Source organism: Lissotriton helveticus, chromosome 7 (assembly GCF_964261635.1).
Source record: "Lissotriton helveticus chromosome 7, aLisHel1.1, whole genome shotgun sequence".
Taxonomy (NCBI): domain Eukaryota; kingdom Metazoa; phylum Chordata; class Amphibia; order Caudata; family Salamandridae; genus Lissotriton; species Lissotriton helveticus.
In genome coordinates, this window is record NC_136068.1 from 1,880,479,815 (window position 1) to 1,880,493,937 (window position 14,123).

Genomic DNA, 14,123 nt, shown 5'->3' on the forward strand with positions numbered 1-14,123 from the left:
GATATTTGTGTATGTCGATATTTTTGAGGTCGAAATTATGTCTGTGTACCACTCTTATACCCTAAAAACACATGTTCGTCCCACAATAGTTGCTAAGTTCACAATTGCTAGCTAAGGGATTGGTTGAGTTCTAGGGGTGGGATGTCACCCCATCATGAAATCATTTTTTTCTAGACTACACCATTGTTCCACACATTTTTTACATATATATCAATATCCCTTCTCTCTCATGAGTACATATGAAACAAATGATTGTACAATGTAATACATTCAACAACTTCGGGTTCTGTTTCCCGCAATGACTCTGGAGTTGGCTGCTTGTCAATGTCCTGTCTTTCACCAGGTCACGTTTTTTCAGCTTTGCACATCAGCTCAGTCATGTAGTCACATGGTTCCCGCTGGCTCCCAACATCACTCTCCCTTTGTGAGGCCAATTTAACAAAATGGAGGATTCGTCCATTAATAAAAGAATGGAAAACAAACATTTTTTAATTATGTGATAATGCATTTTCACTGACTACCCTCCATCTTAACTCTACTTTATGTTAACGGTTAGCCTAGCATAGCATAAGCAGAAAAGCAGCATTATTTATTAGGATAAAGCAATTCACGTCATGCTTTTTACTAGATACACATGCGGCCTTGCCATGCCAATCTTCTTAATTCGTTCTAAACTCAAGGTTATTACATTTCCGGTTATTTACGTATTAATTCTGGTTAGTTCCCTCAACTTGCAAAGAAAACTTCCCAAGTGTAATGTATTTGTGCACATTAATATTTCTAACACTACTTACTGTTAGTAGGTATTATAGGGGTGTTCAATTGAGCAGGTTTATTTTGTGAAATATTGCTCCATCACCTATTTTCCAGGGTTAACGGAGGATCCGCAAATCCATATGGACCATCACAGGAATTTGATTGGGACTTGGGAATGTATTGTTCTACATTCTCAACTTTCTTGCCTAGATCATTACACTTATTAACATAGGAGATTTCTAATGCTGCAAATGAGACTGTACACTTTTTCATCTGTGCCTTGGTTTTTGGGGAAACATATGTTTTTCGTCATTAAAAAGGCATCTGTACAAGAAGATCAGGAAAGAAGAAAATGACAATAAAAGAGGCAGATACAAAAATAATTAAAATTGATGCGAATTAAAAGTATTGGGGAGGTCACGTTTATTATTCCCAACTTAAACATGTTCACATTATAATCACATTGGAGAAAGAAATGTACTTTGGAAAAGTAACATTTACTATGAACATAACCACATTGAGGAAAGTTTTAGGATGTGATGGTTCATATTAACTACTCTCACTGTCACACCTCTCTGATAGAATTTTTTAGATGCCCTCCTCTGATTGTACAATCCCAACAAGAGGGATGAATGGCCACTTTCTCTCATCTTTGCACATCTAGATGAATATACTTCACTGTTCCTACAGTGTCTGCACACAAGAAAAAAGAAAAGTGGGATTAGGAGGGTCTGCTCACAGGTGTTTCTTTATATATTACTAATCTTCTATTTTTCGCACCATTTGTGAACCAGCTACATCTGATGATAGCTTCTAATATTGTGCTCTACCTAAATTGTCAACTGTTGTTGCATCAGAAAAGTGATTTATTTTCACAGCTTTGCTTTTTCAGAACACTTTGCACTGTTTTCTCTATTAGGTTGCACAAACTTGCTTGGAACTCATGTTTCACAAGTTATTTCCTAATTTCTGACCTGCTTTTTTTCTAGATAACTTTATACATTGGTTATCTAAGTCATCAAAATTGTCCTTTAAATTGTCTGTTTTGCTCTATTCTGATCAAAGAATTGACCTTGTGCTTTCTTGCAATTTCTCCATATCACTAATTTGCAATGTAAGTATATTCATGCATGCCTCTTGATTGTGCTTCAATAAATTAATGGTTTAGTCTTGCTTGACTTTATTTTTACTTTTCTCTTTTGCACTCTTCACTGCTTAGTTGGTTTTCTTGTTCTGTTAATTTTTTTCTCGTATTCTGAATTTCCACATTTTGTGACCACGCTACGGAAGATCCAAGGGGTGGACTGTGGCCACGTGGCTCATGTTTTCAAACTCAATTGCCTAGCAAGATATTTATTGGATGGGTGGAGTTTGCATAATCTTACCATCTAAGATGCCTACGGAGATCTTGACATTTTGTGGGTTCATCTTGGTGCTTCTAGAATGTTCTCAATTTATCAATTGCCTTGACATGCTCACATAGGGCCATATCTATGTAAATGGCATTTACCGATTCGTAAATACCGAGTTTTACCAATTCGATATTTACAAATCGGTAAATGCTATGTATGCTATGTTTTTACCGAATTATATAACAAATTGGTAACATTCGGTAATTACCGAATCGGTATTTACCGATTCGGTAATTGCCATTGATTCCTATGGGCCTTGAGGCCCATAGGAACCAATGGCTTTTACCGAATCGGTAAATACCGATTCGGTAAAATCACCGAATTGACAAGGGGGACAGGGTGTCACTTTGACACCCTGTTGCACCCCTGATTCAGGCTTGTGTGCCATGTGACACACATACAAGACCTTAGGGCATGTATGTGTGCCACGTGGCACAAGTGTACATGCACAGATGTGCATGTACACAGGAATTCGTTATTTACCATCAAATAATATTTGATGGTAAATACCGAATTCCTAAGGGCCTGTGGCACTATTTTCAGTGCCACCTACATCCCATATTACCAATTCTGTAAATTTACCGATTCGGTAATTTACAGAATCGGTAAATTTACCGATTCTGTAAATTTACAAAATCGGTAATTTTCTGTCCCCCTACATCTGAAACTACAAATACCAGTCGGTAACGGACGAAATCGGCCGTTACCGACCGGTATTTGGCCACCTACATATGGCCAAATGTCTTTCTTAACAGCTAGGCTTTTAACCCCTTTTGAAAGAAAGTGTCCTGCAAACACTGGCCATTTATACATGGACGGGTTTGAACCCATACAGATATCGAAATCCTCATCTCTACCTCTCCATGAGGCACATACATAAAGTATTGGGTAGTGTCTAATGTATGTGTGTGTTTGGCAAAATACCTACCCTAGTGTGCTTTTGTAAGGGGATTGGCCATGACCATGATACTCACAAATACACCTCATCTGCGCCACCGAAATGTCACGTTTTGTGACATTCACATTCTGCAGCACACATAGAAAGAGTAAAAAGCCTCTTGTGATTATTTTTGTGTAGGAAGGTCTCCCTTCCTGCATGAAAATGATCATCCCCACAACACAGGAACACTTGCGCCATGGTGCAAAGGTGCCTGCGTTGTTGCACGGCAGCCTATTGTGCACTGATGCAGGGGGAAAAGACAGAATTGTGCCATATCTGATAGATACGGCACATCCCTGCCCTTTTCTTTTTCAGTAGGGCAGTGCAGCAGGAAGGCATGTGGTGCTGCCTTACGTCAAAACCTCAACAATGGGTTCCATAATACTTTGGAAGAATCCATTTTAGTAATTTAAAAAAATTACATGATTCATCAGCCAATACTTTGACGGAAAGCTCCATGCTGTATCTTGTGGTGGGTTGCATGACCCTTAAACACCCCAATGAATAAAGAGAACTGGGCAAAATGAATATATTGCATTAGTGAAAGTCATTTCAAGCCTAAACCATGGTGCAATCCTATTATACCATAAGGCACCTTTAACATATTTCATATGATGGCAGGTTGTGATTTGATGAACATTTGGCAAAACACCAAATATCATTATAGGAGTAATATGACATGAGCACAGATACAAGAATTGGCAACTTTAAGTAAAGGTCAGAGTCTTGGTTATTAAACCCTCTGATAAAGGGGCTGCACTTTCTTTATGGGTCAGAATTAGGATACATTGAGGGATACGTTATTATTCTGAGTTTGCACAAATTTGGGATTCCCCTGGCACACCAGAATGCATTTTGGACAGATTAAGCCTCCCCCTGAGGAGGGCAGGGATAGTCACCTGGGGGCAGATATCTAAAGAAAAGGGTAGACCTAGGGAAATACTTAAGATTTGGAAAGGGGGCTTCTCCATCAAGATTAAACTATATTCAGCTCTCCAGCTGGTATACACGTGATAGTAGAGAGTGGAATTATACCTGGTAGGAAGAATCGCTAATGAAAGATGTGACAAACTAAGGGAAAACATGTCGAAGTGGCTTTGGAAGCTATGCAATGGGAAGGATAGGAGGTTTGTGGTACCACAGAAGATATGGCAGGAGTTGATTCCAGGGCTGGAACTGTCCTATTTGTGGCAGATATCCTTAACATTTGTATACTTTAAGGTTGAATTTGCCAACTTAAACAGAAATACTTTCTTCACCTTGAATAGATTGCATTAAACACCTCAAAAAGTTGCCAGATTTGTGCAGGACCAACCCTTAAACTTAGTAGTTGTGCACATATTGAAGCAAAGAACAAACATGTTTTTGTGACTTGCCCAATTCTTGGAAGATTTTGGGAAACAGTGCGTAGATTCATATCGGGAATGATGGGGACAAACATCAAGACGACTTCTGTGCTGGTTTTGTTAGGGGTCAATATTACAACAAGATGTCTTCTTAGTCAATCGCAGCGATGTTTGCTGTTCTAGCTAGCTTTGCTAGCTAGAAGGGAGATCTGTATTCATTGGCTGGATCCCAGTTCTCTCTCTGCAGAGAGCTAGCTAAAAGCAGGTTGTTTGACTTGCAGGTTGGATATTTCAAGTACTTCAGCTAGGGCGGGTATAGTTTGGGCCAAGTATATAGGATAGAGTGGTAGATTAGATACAGAAAGAAGAAAATGCCCAAGCGCATGGGTATCAGCTTTTACCAATACAAGAGCGCTGGGACCAATGGAAGTGCAGTAGGCTGATGGACAGCCCCCTCGAATAAAGCATAGCCTGGATTTGCAGTAGCTATGGTAATATGAGGACAACAAGAAAACTCTGATAAATTAGGGAACTCATTCCACATCGGCTATCTTGTAAGTACTCCTTTTGAGGGACCTGACTTAACAGTCATACAAGCCTGCTCACGTTTAGGGCGTGACACTTATATTTATGTGTTCATGTTCGCAGATTTGGCGCATCGTTCGACCACGGATGTAATTTATCCGTGAGTATTGCAGTGTGGTGTATACGAATCCCTCGGTGATTCGGTATATTTTGGCAACCTTGGTGGCTTGAGACTGTCTGGCACGTTATTCTTTCTTTACGTTCACCAAATAGGAAGCTCCGTTTCCGTCCACTTTGCTTACATCGATTTCTGGAATACTGATAATAATTGCTGCTTACTATGATGTTTGGTTTGCGCTTGTTCACCGTTTATAGATCTTTCACGGGCATTCACACTGTTCTTTGATGGTTTCTGATGGAATGCATATCTTTTTCTTTTATTTTTGCACGCATGAGGTTCACCATACCATGTTTTAAGATCAGTTGGTGCTTTATAACAGAAGTCAGTTGAACACCTATGATATCTGCATATTTTCTTTTATGTTTGTAGAGCTGTCCCCTGAGGAAGGGCTAGTCATCTGCCCGAAATGCATTGGGACGATTAATTGATGGATGACCTTTTTAAGTTGGATGATGTATATGTCCCTTCAAAACATTGATGAACTGTTCATGTGATGTGAATTAAGCAACCATGGAACCTCTTTGAGTATTTGATTTAAACATTTGGATTTAAACAGATGAACTGTTCATAAGACACTTCGTGTCTCCTCGCGCTGTGCACCAGGGAGTCTTCCTCCAAGCGGGGGGAGCTTTGTATTAGTGTCATTGATCCACGTTGTTTTGGTACAGACAGCGTTCTTCCCTGGCAGCACGCCACAAATCACCACTGTTCAATTTTGGTCGCACTGAGCTGTGCAAGTCCGTCCCCTCTCATTCAAATTAGGGAATGTAGTCATAATAGACATAATACGTATTTAAAGGAAGCTGACAAACAGCTCACTCTTTCAGAAAGCTATTAAAGGGTAGCAATCCAACTAGAAACCATCAATCTCAGACTTTCATACTATACTTTTAAACTAAAAAATCAAAAGGCATGTTGAGCCTAGATGAGTATTAATTCTTACATATAACCAAACCTGTGATCCAATGCTTTTATTTGCTTCCCGCGATCCAAAAGGACGGGATAAACCCACCAGGTAGACGCATCATTTCAGCTAAAGGGAGTCTTCTGGAGATCACCTCTACATATCTATATTACTTTCTTTTATCTTATAGCTTGAATCTACCCTCTTATCGTAGGAACTGTATGGATTTTGTAAATAAGGTGAACAGTATTCACTGAAAAACTGACTACACTTTGTCAGCATAGATGTGGTCTTTTGTACACCTGCATACAAGCAACGTGAACATGGAATTAAAGAATGTAGGCAATTTTGAGGGAGACAACCATCATTCTAGTATGCTACCAGAGATGTTTCATATTTGTTTAACAAATGATTTCTTTACCTTCATTTAACAGTGGTATAAATAACTATTCCGAAAAGTGATGGAAAGTTGCTTAGTGCCATGCTATGGTTGAATTTTCATTGGATGGTGGGAACAGAAATATAGTTGGATTGATAATAAAGAACATGTTACTAAATACATTGCCCTCTGGTACATTTTATAGATTATATTTTTATTCATGGGGAAGGTCCAGAATAAAGCGGTCGGAGTTCTTGTATTTCTTGTATAAGATTGCTTCCCATGATTTGAATTTAAAATTCACGCAACAGTACACAGTTGAATTGATTTCTTGGATTTGTCCATAACCATTAGAAAAAATGTAGACAGTAGCATGTTTTTTTTCTTGGACTTGTATTCTTTTAATTGATTTTGCATTTTCTTAGCTTTTGTGGGTTATATTGTCGTTGTTTCTGATGGTGAAAGCAAGTATGAATCAGTGGATGGATGAATAAATGCATGAGTGTAACGATGCATCATAGAGTGCAACTAAGATGACTTATTGAGTGCCTAAATCAATCAATCACCTTCATAAGCCATACCAATCAGCTTTGAGACTGCTTGTCTGCCTGGTTGCAGTCCAAAGCAGGAAAAAAAGACGACATGGTGCACCACATGCCTTTAGAACGCCCCCCATGTTTTAATGATATTGCTTTTTTCATTTTTTCAAAAACAAACGCCTCCCCAGTCCTGGGCTTCAAAAATAAAGAAAATGCAAGCCCGTCTGACATGTTGCCATGAAATGGCTTCCAAGCCTCTATTCAGCATTTTTCCTGAAAGTGCTGTTGCTATTTGTGCAACACTCACTGGAAATCCCTCCTACTACAGCAGGAACATTTGAAAGGTGAGTTGCAGCTGGGGCTTTTTGGTGGCCTGCCCACCAACCTCTTAATTAAGTCCTAAGACTTCAATACAAGTCATTGTTTAATTTGGAGGCATCTGATAAGAGAATGGATCTCTCAACGGTTGATTCTTTGTTGAGTTATTTGTCTAACACAGCCCTAAATTCTTGCCAGCTGACCACTGGCACTTGGTAGACTTAAGTACCCAGGAGCTCTAGGTCAGAACACTTACCTTAAAGAAGCAATGCACAGCATGCTCATAAAGAATTGTTCCAATTATGAACACAAACAGCCACATTAGTCCATCTAATCCTTTACCCTGTCACAGCCACAAAAGATTATTAGGAGAGAGGCAGAGACATACTCTGACTTATCCTCAACTGCTTCCAAAAGCGCTGGAAGTGGGGGTGCTGTTGGTGCTGCAGCAACCCAAAAATAACCTTACTGGAGTTTAGGGGGTAAATGATCAACAAAGAAGGCTTCAAATTTTTATCTTGTCATATTTGAGGTGGTCAAAGACAGAGTTTAGTCTTTAAACATGGAGATTTGTGTTTACTTTTCTTTCCCTGACTACACTTTTGTACATATGAAACACACTTTTGTAATTCTAAAGTGTTTGTAAATAAAGTTTTCAATATGATGAAAATAAATCAAGACAGTTTATTCAGTAATGCGTAAATTACAAAATACTCACAGGATCCCCATACATTATCATTTGTACCCTGTATACTTTCATCAGTAAAACTGCCTGTCTGCGCAACTTAAGTGATACTTTCAATGAAGAATCTACTGTCTGCAAATGACAGTGCGTCACCACACCATGCTTTAGTAATATATTTGTGACAGTGTGCTCCAAAGTGCACCATAGGCTACAAACAACAGAACTCTCTTCCTCAATGGTTGTTGCTAATTTGGTACACGTTGATGACAGCACCCCTAGTATGACAATTGTTCCATCACCAATGTCTGCTTCCCTGCGTGGGTTGCCAATGAATTCAGATTATCCAAGCAAAGACATACAACATGGGGTTAAAGACAATGGAACAGTGGCAGTTTTCACTATAATATATGCACTATTTATTCAATACAGAGGATCGTAATTAGAGTTTGGCAGATACATGAAATATACTATGAAGCAGCAGATATACTGTCCATCCTATTTAGATGCATGGAGGCTCGCTGCAAACCTAGGGCCCAAATATAAGTGTTGCAGTCCTGTAGCAGGCTGCCATACCACTGCCCTGCTCCAGGACCACCAAACAGGGCTGTCACCCTCCCACCAGATCACAAGTAAAATCGTGGTCTGTTGGACATGCGGTGTGGCGGTCCCACAGCGGTGAATTAAAAAGGTTCAATGTGAGCCTGAATGCTGCATTGCCGCGGAACCACCCTAGCGCGTTCCAGCCCAGAATAGATTGTGAATTCCATGCCACCCTGGTACTGGGGAGACATGCACACAAGGGGACACAACATGTGCCACCCTCCATGCACCAATATGCCTGGGGCAAGGGGGGCCCTGTAGGCCCAATTTGTTTCTTGACCACCAGCATTTTCATGTAGTAGGAAGCTCCGTGAGACTCAGGAAACTCATAATATGCATATTGTTAGCCCCTAACCACTGCACCACTGCCAGGGAACACAGTCCTCTGTCGGCTGCAGTGGTACTACAACCGTCCGACGACAGTAGTCTCAATACAGCAGTCAAGCTACTGGTGCGGCAGTCACTGACCTCTAATGGCAACATCACCATTGGACTGCTGTATTTCTAATCAGAAATTGGGTGGGCTAGTTGTTTGCAACGTTGTAATGCTAAACTCCAAATAAAGCCCAGTTTTTTTCCCCACAATTTTTACATGTAGCTCTTTAAGATTGAAAATTGGTTTCTGGATTTTAGTTCATTGCATGTTGCTGAGACAAAATTCCAAACTAAAGCACTCATTTAAGAACAGTTATCTTATATACTGCTCCACTGAGTTATGTTATTACACCTGGTGGCAGATGTATAATGATTTGAAGCAGCACACAGCAGCAAGTCAACTTTCATGGGTGCACTGCATCAAATAGAGCAGACAGAATGTACTATATCTATCTTGATATAGGACATTCCTGTCTCTTACTGCAGTAGCAAACTGAGTGCTGTCTAGCACCAACACTGGCACCCTAGTGCATTGGTGCAAGCGTGCCTGCGTTGCAGGCAGGTTTGGTCTTGTGCAGGAAGGGACACCAAATCATTACTGAGAGTCTTTCCCCCTCTTTCTAAGTGAGTTGTTGAGTGCTTCATACTTAGAGATAGGAAACAACAAGGAGACATAAGCATATTTCTCCTTATTGCACCTCCATCAGGAAGGCATATATTTTGATGCATTCCCAGGTTTACCAGTCTTGGTAAATGGGAGAATACACCAAAATACATGGGTGGGTACATTAGAACACTTAAGCTGCACCCATGGAATGCCGTCCTGGTGCAGTATAAGACAACGCAGTGACTTGGATGTATGACGTTACAACGCATGCATTTACAACGCAGTCCATTACAACGCATAGTGCTTTTGGGCGCTGGATAGTGAATAGTTTAATTTACTATTCCAACTCCAGTCCCTGTGGACACCAGGGAAGGTTATTGGATAGCAAATTAACCTATTCCCTATCCTAGAGCGCCCCCCAGAGCAATGTGTTGTAATAGTTTGCGTTGTAAAAGTTGCGTCGTAATGGTAGTGCGTTGTAAAAGTTTCGTTGTAAAGGCTGTTCAACAGTGACTTGTGCTAGTTTACGTTAGTCCAGATTTACCAAGCTATGGAGGGCCATACAAGGTGACCTACTGTGGCTTAGTAAATCTGACTTGAGGATTGTGTTGCCCTTGCGTCACCTTGTGTAATGTAAGGGTAATGCACTCCTATGATAAATCTAACCCCTGGTCACTAGGCAGTTCCATCACTGCTTTTCCATTATTAATTTATTTTCACCATGTTGCCTGAACACTGTTTATTCTTTAGCTCAAATGTCTGATCATAGACTTTACTAATCGTTCAGGCAGTTCTGAACCAAGGTAATGACCATTCATTTTAATTCTGAGAGAAAATGTGTTCATACTGCATATGTTTGTTGGTGTTCTGATTTTGAGTTGATTTACCTTCTTTTACTTCATTTATAAGCTTCTTCTGGTTTACCTTTCCCCAGGAGTTTCCACTAAGCAGGTTTTCAAACTTATATTTTACTGTTTCTTTCATTTATAGGTTTTCAGAAGACACAGAAAATGGCTGGCCAAGAAGAAGTGCTTGCACCCGTCCTAGATTGCCAGCATCTGACCATTGACCCAGGACACCAACAAAAGTATGACCTCAACTTGATAGAAATGAAGACAAGCATTTAGCTGGGCTTTGGTGTGCATATATGCAACAGCACTCAAGATGTCTGCCTGCTCTTGCAAGAGTTCAAAGACTTGCTGCATTTCAGCAACATATATACATTCTTATTACTCCTATAATCTTCTCCCTGACTCCAAAGTGCAGTAAATCTTGTAGAAGGTACTTACAGTTCACCCTACTGAGTGCCTGAGCAGTGCACATTGTTGCCCATGCCACCTGCAACCCTGTGCTTGTGCTAGAATCAAAGGCATTAATTAGGCATTTACTGAATAAGACATATGTCACCTGCAATAAAAGATCTTTGGATAAAATAGATGGAACTGGAGAGTGTTTGAATAGCAGCTTACAGCACTGTTCATTGTTTTTATTGGGTTTAAATATCATTCAGATGTAGTTGTTGGCCACGTGACCCGTTTATCTAGAATGTTCTTAGAGAAGTGAATTAGGTATCTTCAGAGATTGATGCTCTACTTGTGCTGGTTCTTATAATATCCATTAAAGCTTAGTTAGATGGAATTTCATAAATGAATTGGAGAGAAAATGTTGTGTAGTTTATAAATCTCCTCAGTTTTGTTTGACTGATTTTATACTTTATAAAATGTCCTCTCTGGTTTTTGACAGCACATTGACCATTGATGAACAAAGAATTTGAAATTGCGCTCTAGGTGTTAAAATGAGGCTTGAATTGCATGATTCTTTAAGGTGTGTAATAGAAAATAGATGGTGACATTCCTATATTTAGAGGCGTACCTTTTCATTAGCGTGGGTTGAGGCGGTACGGCACATCATGTGCTTCAGAGGGCTGATGGGGAAGGCAGACTTGAAGGGCGATCAGGCCTCTCAGAAATGCATTGTTTCCTGTCCACTAGACACAGTCAAGCTCACCGCTGAAGTAGTAAAAGTAAATACAGACTTTAATAGAACATTTTAACACTCATAGATTTGCAACAAAATCCAGTACCATCCACCCCACGCATCAGCATTCAAGGTGAACCCAAAGGGTGGAAAAGCGAGCCAAGAGGAGGAAGAGGGTGGGTGTGGATGAAGGGTGACATAATGAACATAATGAACATAACACATAGGTTGTAAGTGAACGGGGACCTTAAATGCTACAATAAATGTTCTTGAGGTCTCTGATTTATAGCTCTACTCTTCTTGGTTAGCCTTTGGTCACACCATTAGACAGATGGTAAATATAGTGGAATTTGATAATGTTTCAATTGTTAGTTTTTAGAATTGGACATTTGTCAGACCTTTACTTACTATGGAGTCTCTGCAGGTAATTGGTAGCTACCACTATTCTCTTATTCATTCAAACTTTGGTATGAATGATCCATTGAGATAAATTTCAGTCCGTTGTAGTAGGTCAAGAATATCAGACATATTATATATTATATATATATATTAGGTCTGCATTATGAAAGTTATAACCTCAATTTCTTGACGCTTTCATGTGTAATAAAATATAATAAAATGTCAGTATTATCAATGGCAATCTTTCAATAATGTTCATATGTAGAAAAGTTGTAACTATTAAAAGAGTTTTGAATAGTAAAATCTGAATACAACATATTAACATTGAAATCAAGAATATACATCATGTGAGGCTTGTTTATTGTCCTTGTGAAAAAAGTAACGATAACAAACCAAAGTGCTTCGTAACTGTTGTACTCCTGTAATGTGCATGTCAATAATTTGACAGATTGTGTCTAATTGGAAATTTAAAATAATGAGAGCCAAGTGCCGATATACCATTAAACATCAATGACCGTTCATCTCCCATATTGATGAATCTTGTCTTTTTAATTGTAGAAAGTCATGAGGTTCCAATACACAGAAGCTGCCTCAAGAGACAAATGGAACTTAGAAATCAGACCTCAGCAAACGAGTTCCTAATCACAGGTTTTGTTGATTTTCCGCATCTGCTGTTTCCAATTTTTTTTGCCTTGCTTTTAATTTATATGGCAACACTGGTGGGGAACCTTCTTATCATGGCAATTGTTTATTCCAGCGAAGAACTGCATACACCAATGTATTTTTTTCTCTCAAACTTAGCCTTTATTGACATCACTTACACAACAACAATTTTCCCAAAAATGCTGGCACACTTCTTTCTGCCCAGACAACTAATTTCTTTCACTGGTTGCCTGTCACAGATGTATTTTTTCATGTCCTTGGCGTCTGTGGAATTCTTTATTCTTGCAGTAATGGCCTATGATCATTATGTGGCCATTTGCTATCCCTTAAGGTACATATATATCTTGAATAATGTAATGTGTATCAGTCTTGCTGCAGGAGCCTGGATAGTTGGATTCATAGACGCAATACCACATGCTACACTCGTTTTCGGACTCTCCTTCTGTGGTTCTCACACAATCAACCACTTCTTCTGTGATTTAATAGCGGTGATGGCACTTTCTTGCAGCAGCACTGGTACAATTGAGAGAATGACCTACTTCACAGCTGTTATTTTTGGGCTGGCACCTTTTGCTTTCACAGTGACATCATACATCAACATCATCTCAGCAATCCTGAAAATCAGGTCTACGGAAGGGAGACGCAAAGCCTTTTCAACATGTGCTTCTCACCTGACTGTTGTCATTTTATTCTATGGTATCATCATTTCTACATACATACGACCAACATCAACATTTACAATGAATGAGAACAAACTGATGTCCCTGTTATATGTGGCGGCAACTCCTCTGTGTAACCCCATTATATACAGTCTGAAAAACAAACAGTTTAAAGATACCCTGAGGAAGACTAAGACCGCAATATAGTTGATTAGAAACAAAAAAACAGCATATGTCTTTATATGGTCTGAAAACATATAGCATACAAGTAAATGTTTCTTACTGATAACCTATTCCAGCATGTAGCGTCCTGTAGTATTCCTTCATGTCTACACATCAAACCAGTTGTGTCTTCACAATTCCCATGTTAAATAAGTATAGGCTTAATTTGTGAGGAACAACTTCCTCTCTTTTTTGTATTTTGCCATTATGTGTTGTGTTTTATTATATTATAACATGTGTTCCTGCTGGACAGCTTTCATTTTCAAACTTCAAAATGACCATTGTTTGCCTGGTATTACCTAAGATTTCTGTGCACTATACCTCTGCTAAGCAGTGGCAAAGTGCCTGTGCACCCCTTTTTAAAACGTTGAAACTGGCTTACCCCTGTAGAAGCATAGTTAACTTACCTATAACTTATAAGTCACTAGTATGTACTACAAAGTGTACCCAGGGCATGACATTCAAATGTCAAAAGTGGACTGCAGCCAGCCCTTACAGTGACTGTAGGCTTACCATCTGTAGCCTGGCTGTGCAGTTTTAAAACTGCAAATTCAACCTGTCAAAATATCCCCTTTTGTTGGGCCTTGCCCTCCCTTTTAAATATTAATAAATCAGCCCTCAGTAGGCTTAAAAGTA

The 14,123-nt window shown here is 39.5% G+C and overlaps 1 protein-coding gene across 1 annotated transcript; it reads left to right on the plus strand.

Moving 5' to 3' along the window:
* The first annotated feature begins 12,545 nt into the window (after positions 1-12,545).
* LOC144769853 (olfactory receptor 5V1-like) lies at positions 12,546-13,472 on the plus strand. Its single transcript, XM_078654038.1, has one exon. The coding sequence runs from the start codon at positions 12,546-12,548 to the stop codon at positions 13,470-13,472; it is 927 nt and encodes a 308-aa protein (XP_078510164.1).
* The last annotated feature ends 651 nt before the right edge of the window (positions 13,473-14,123 follow it).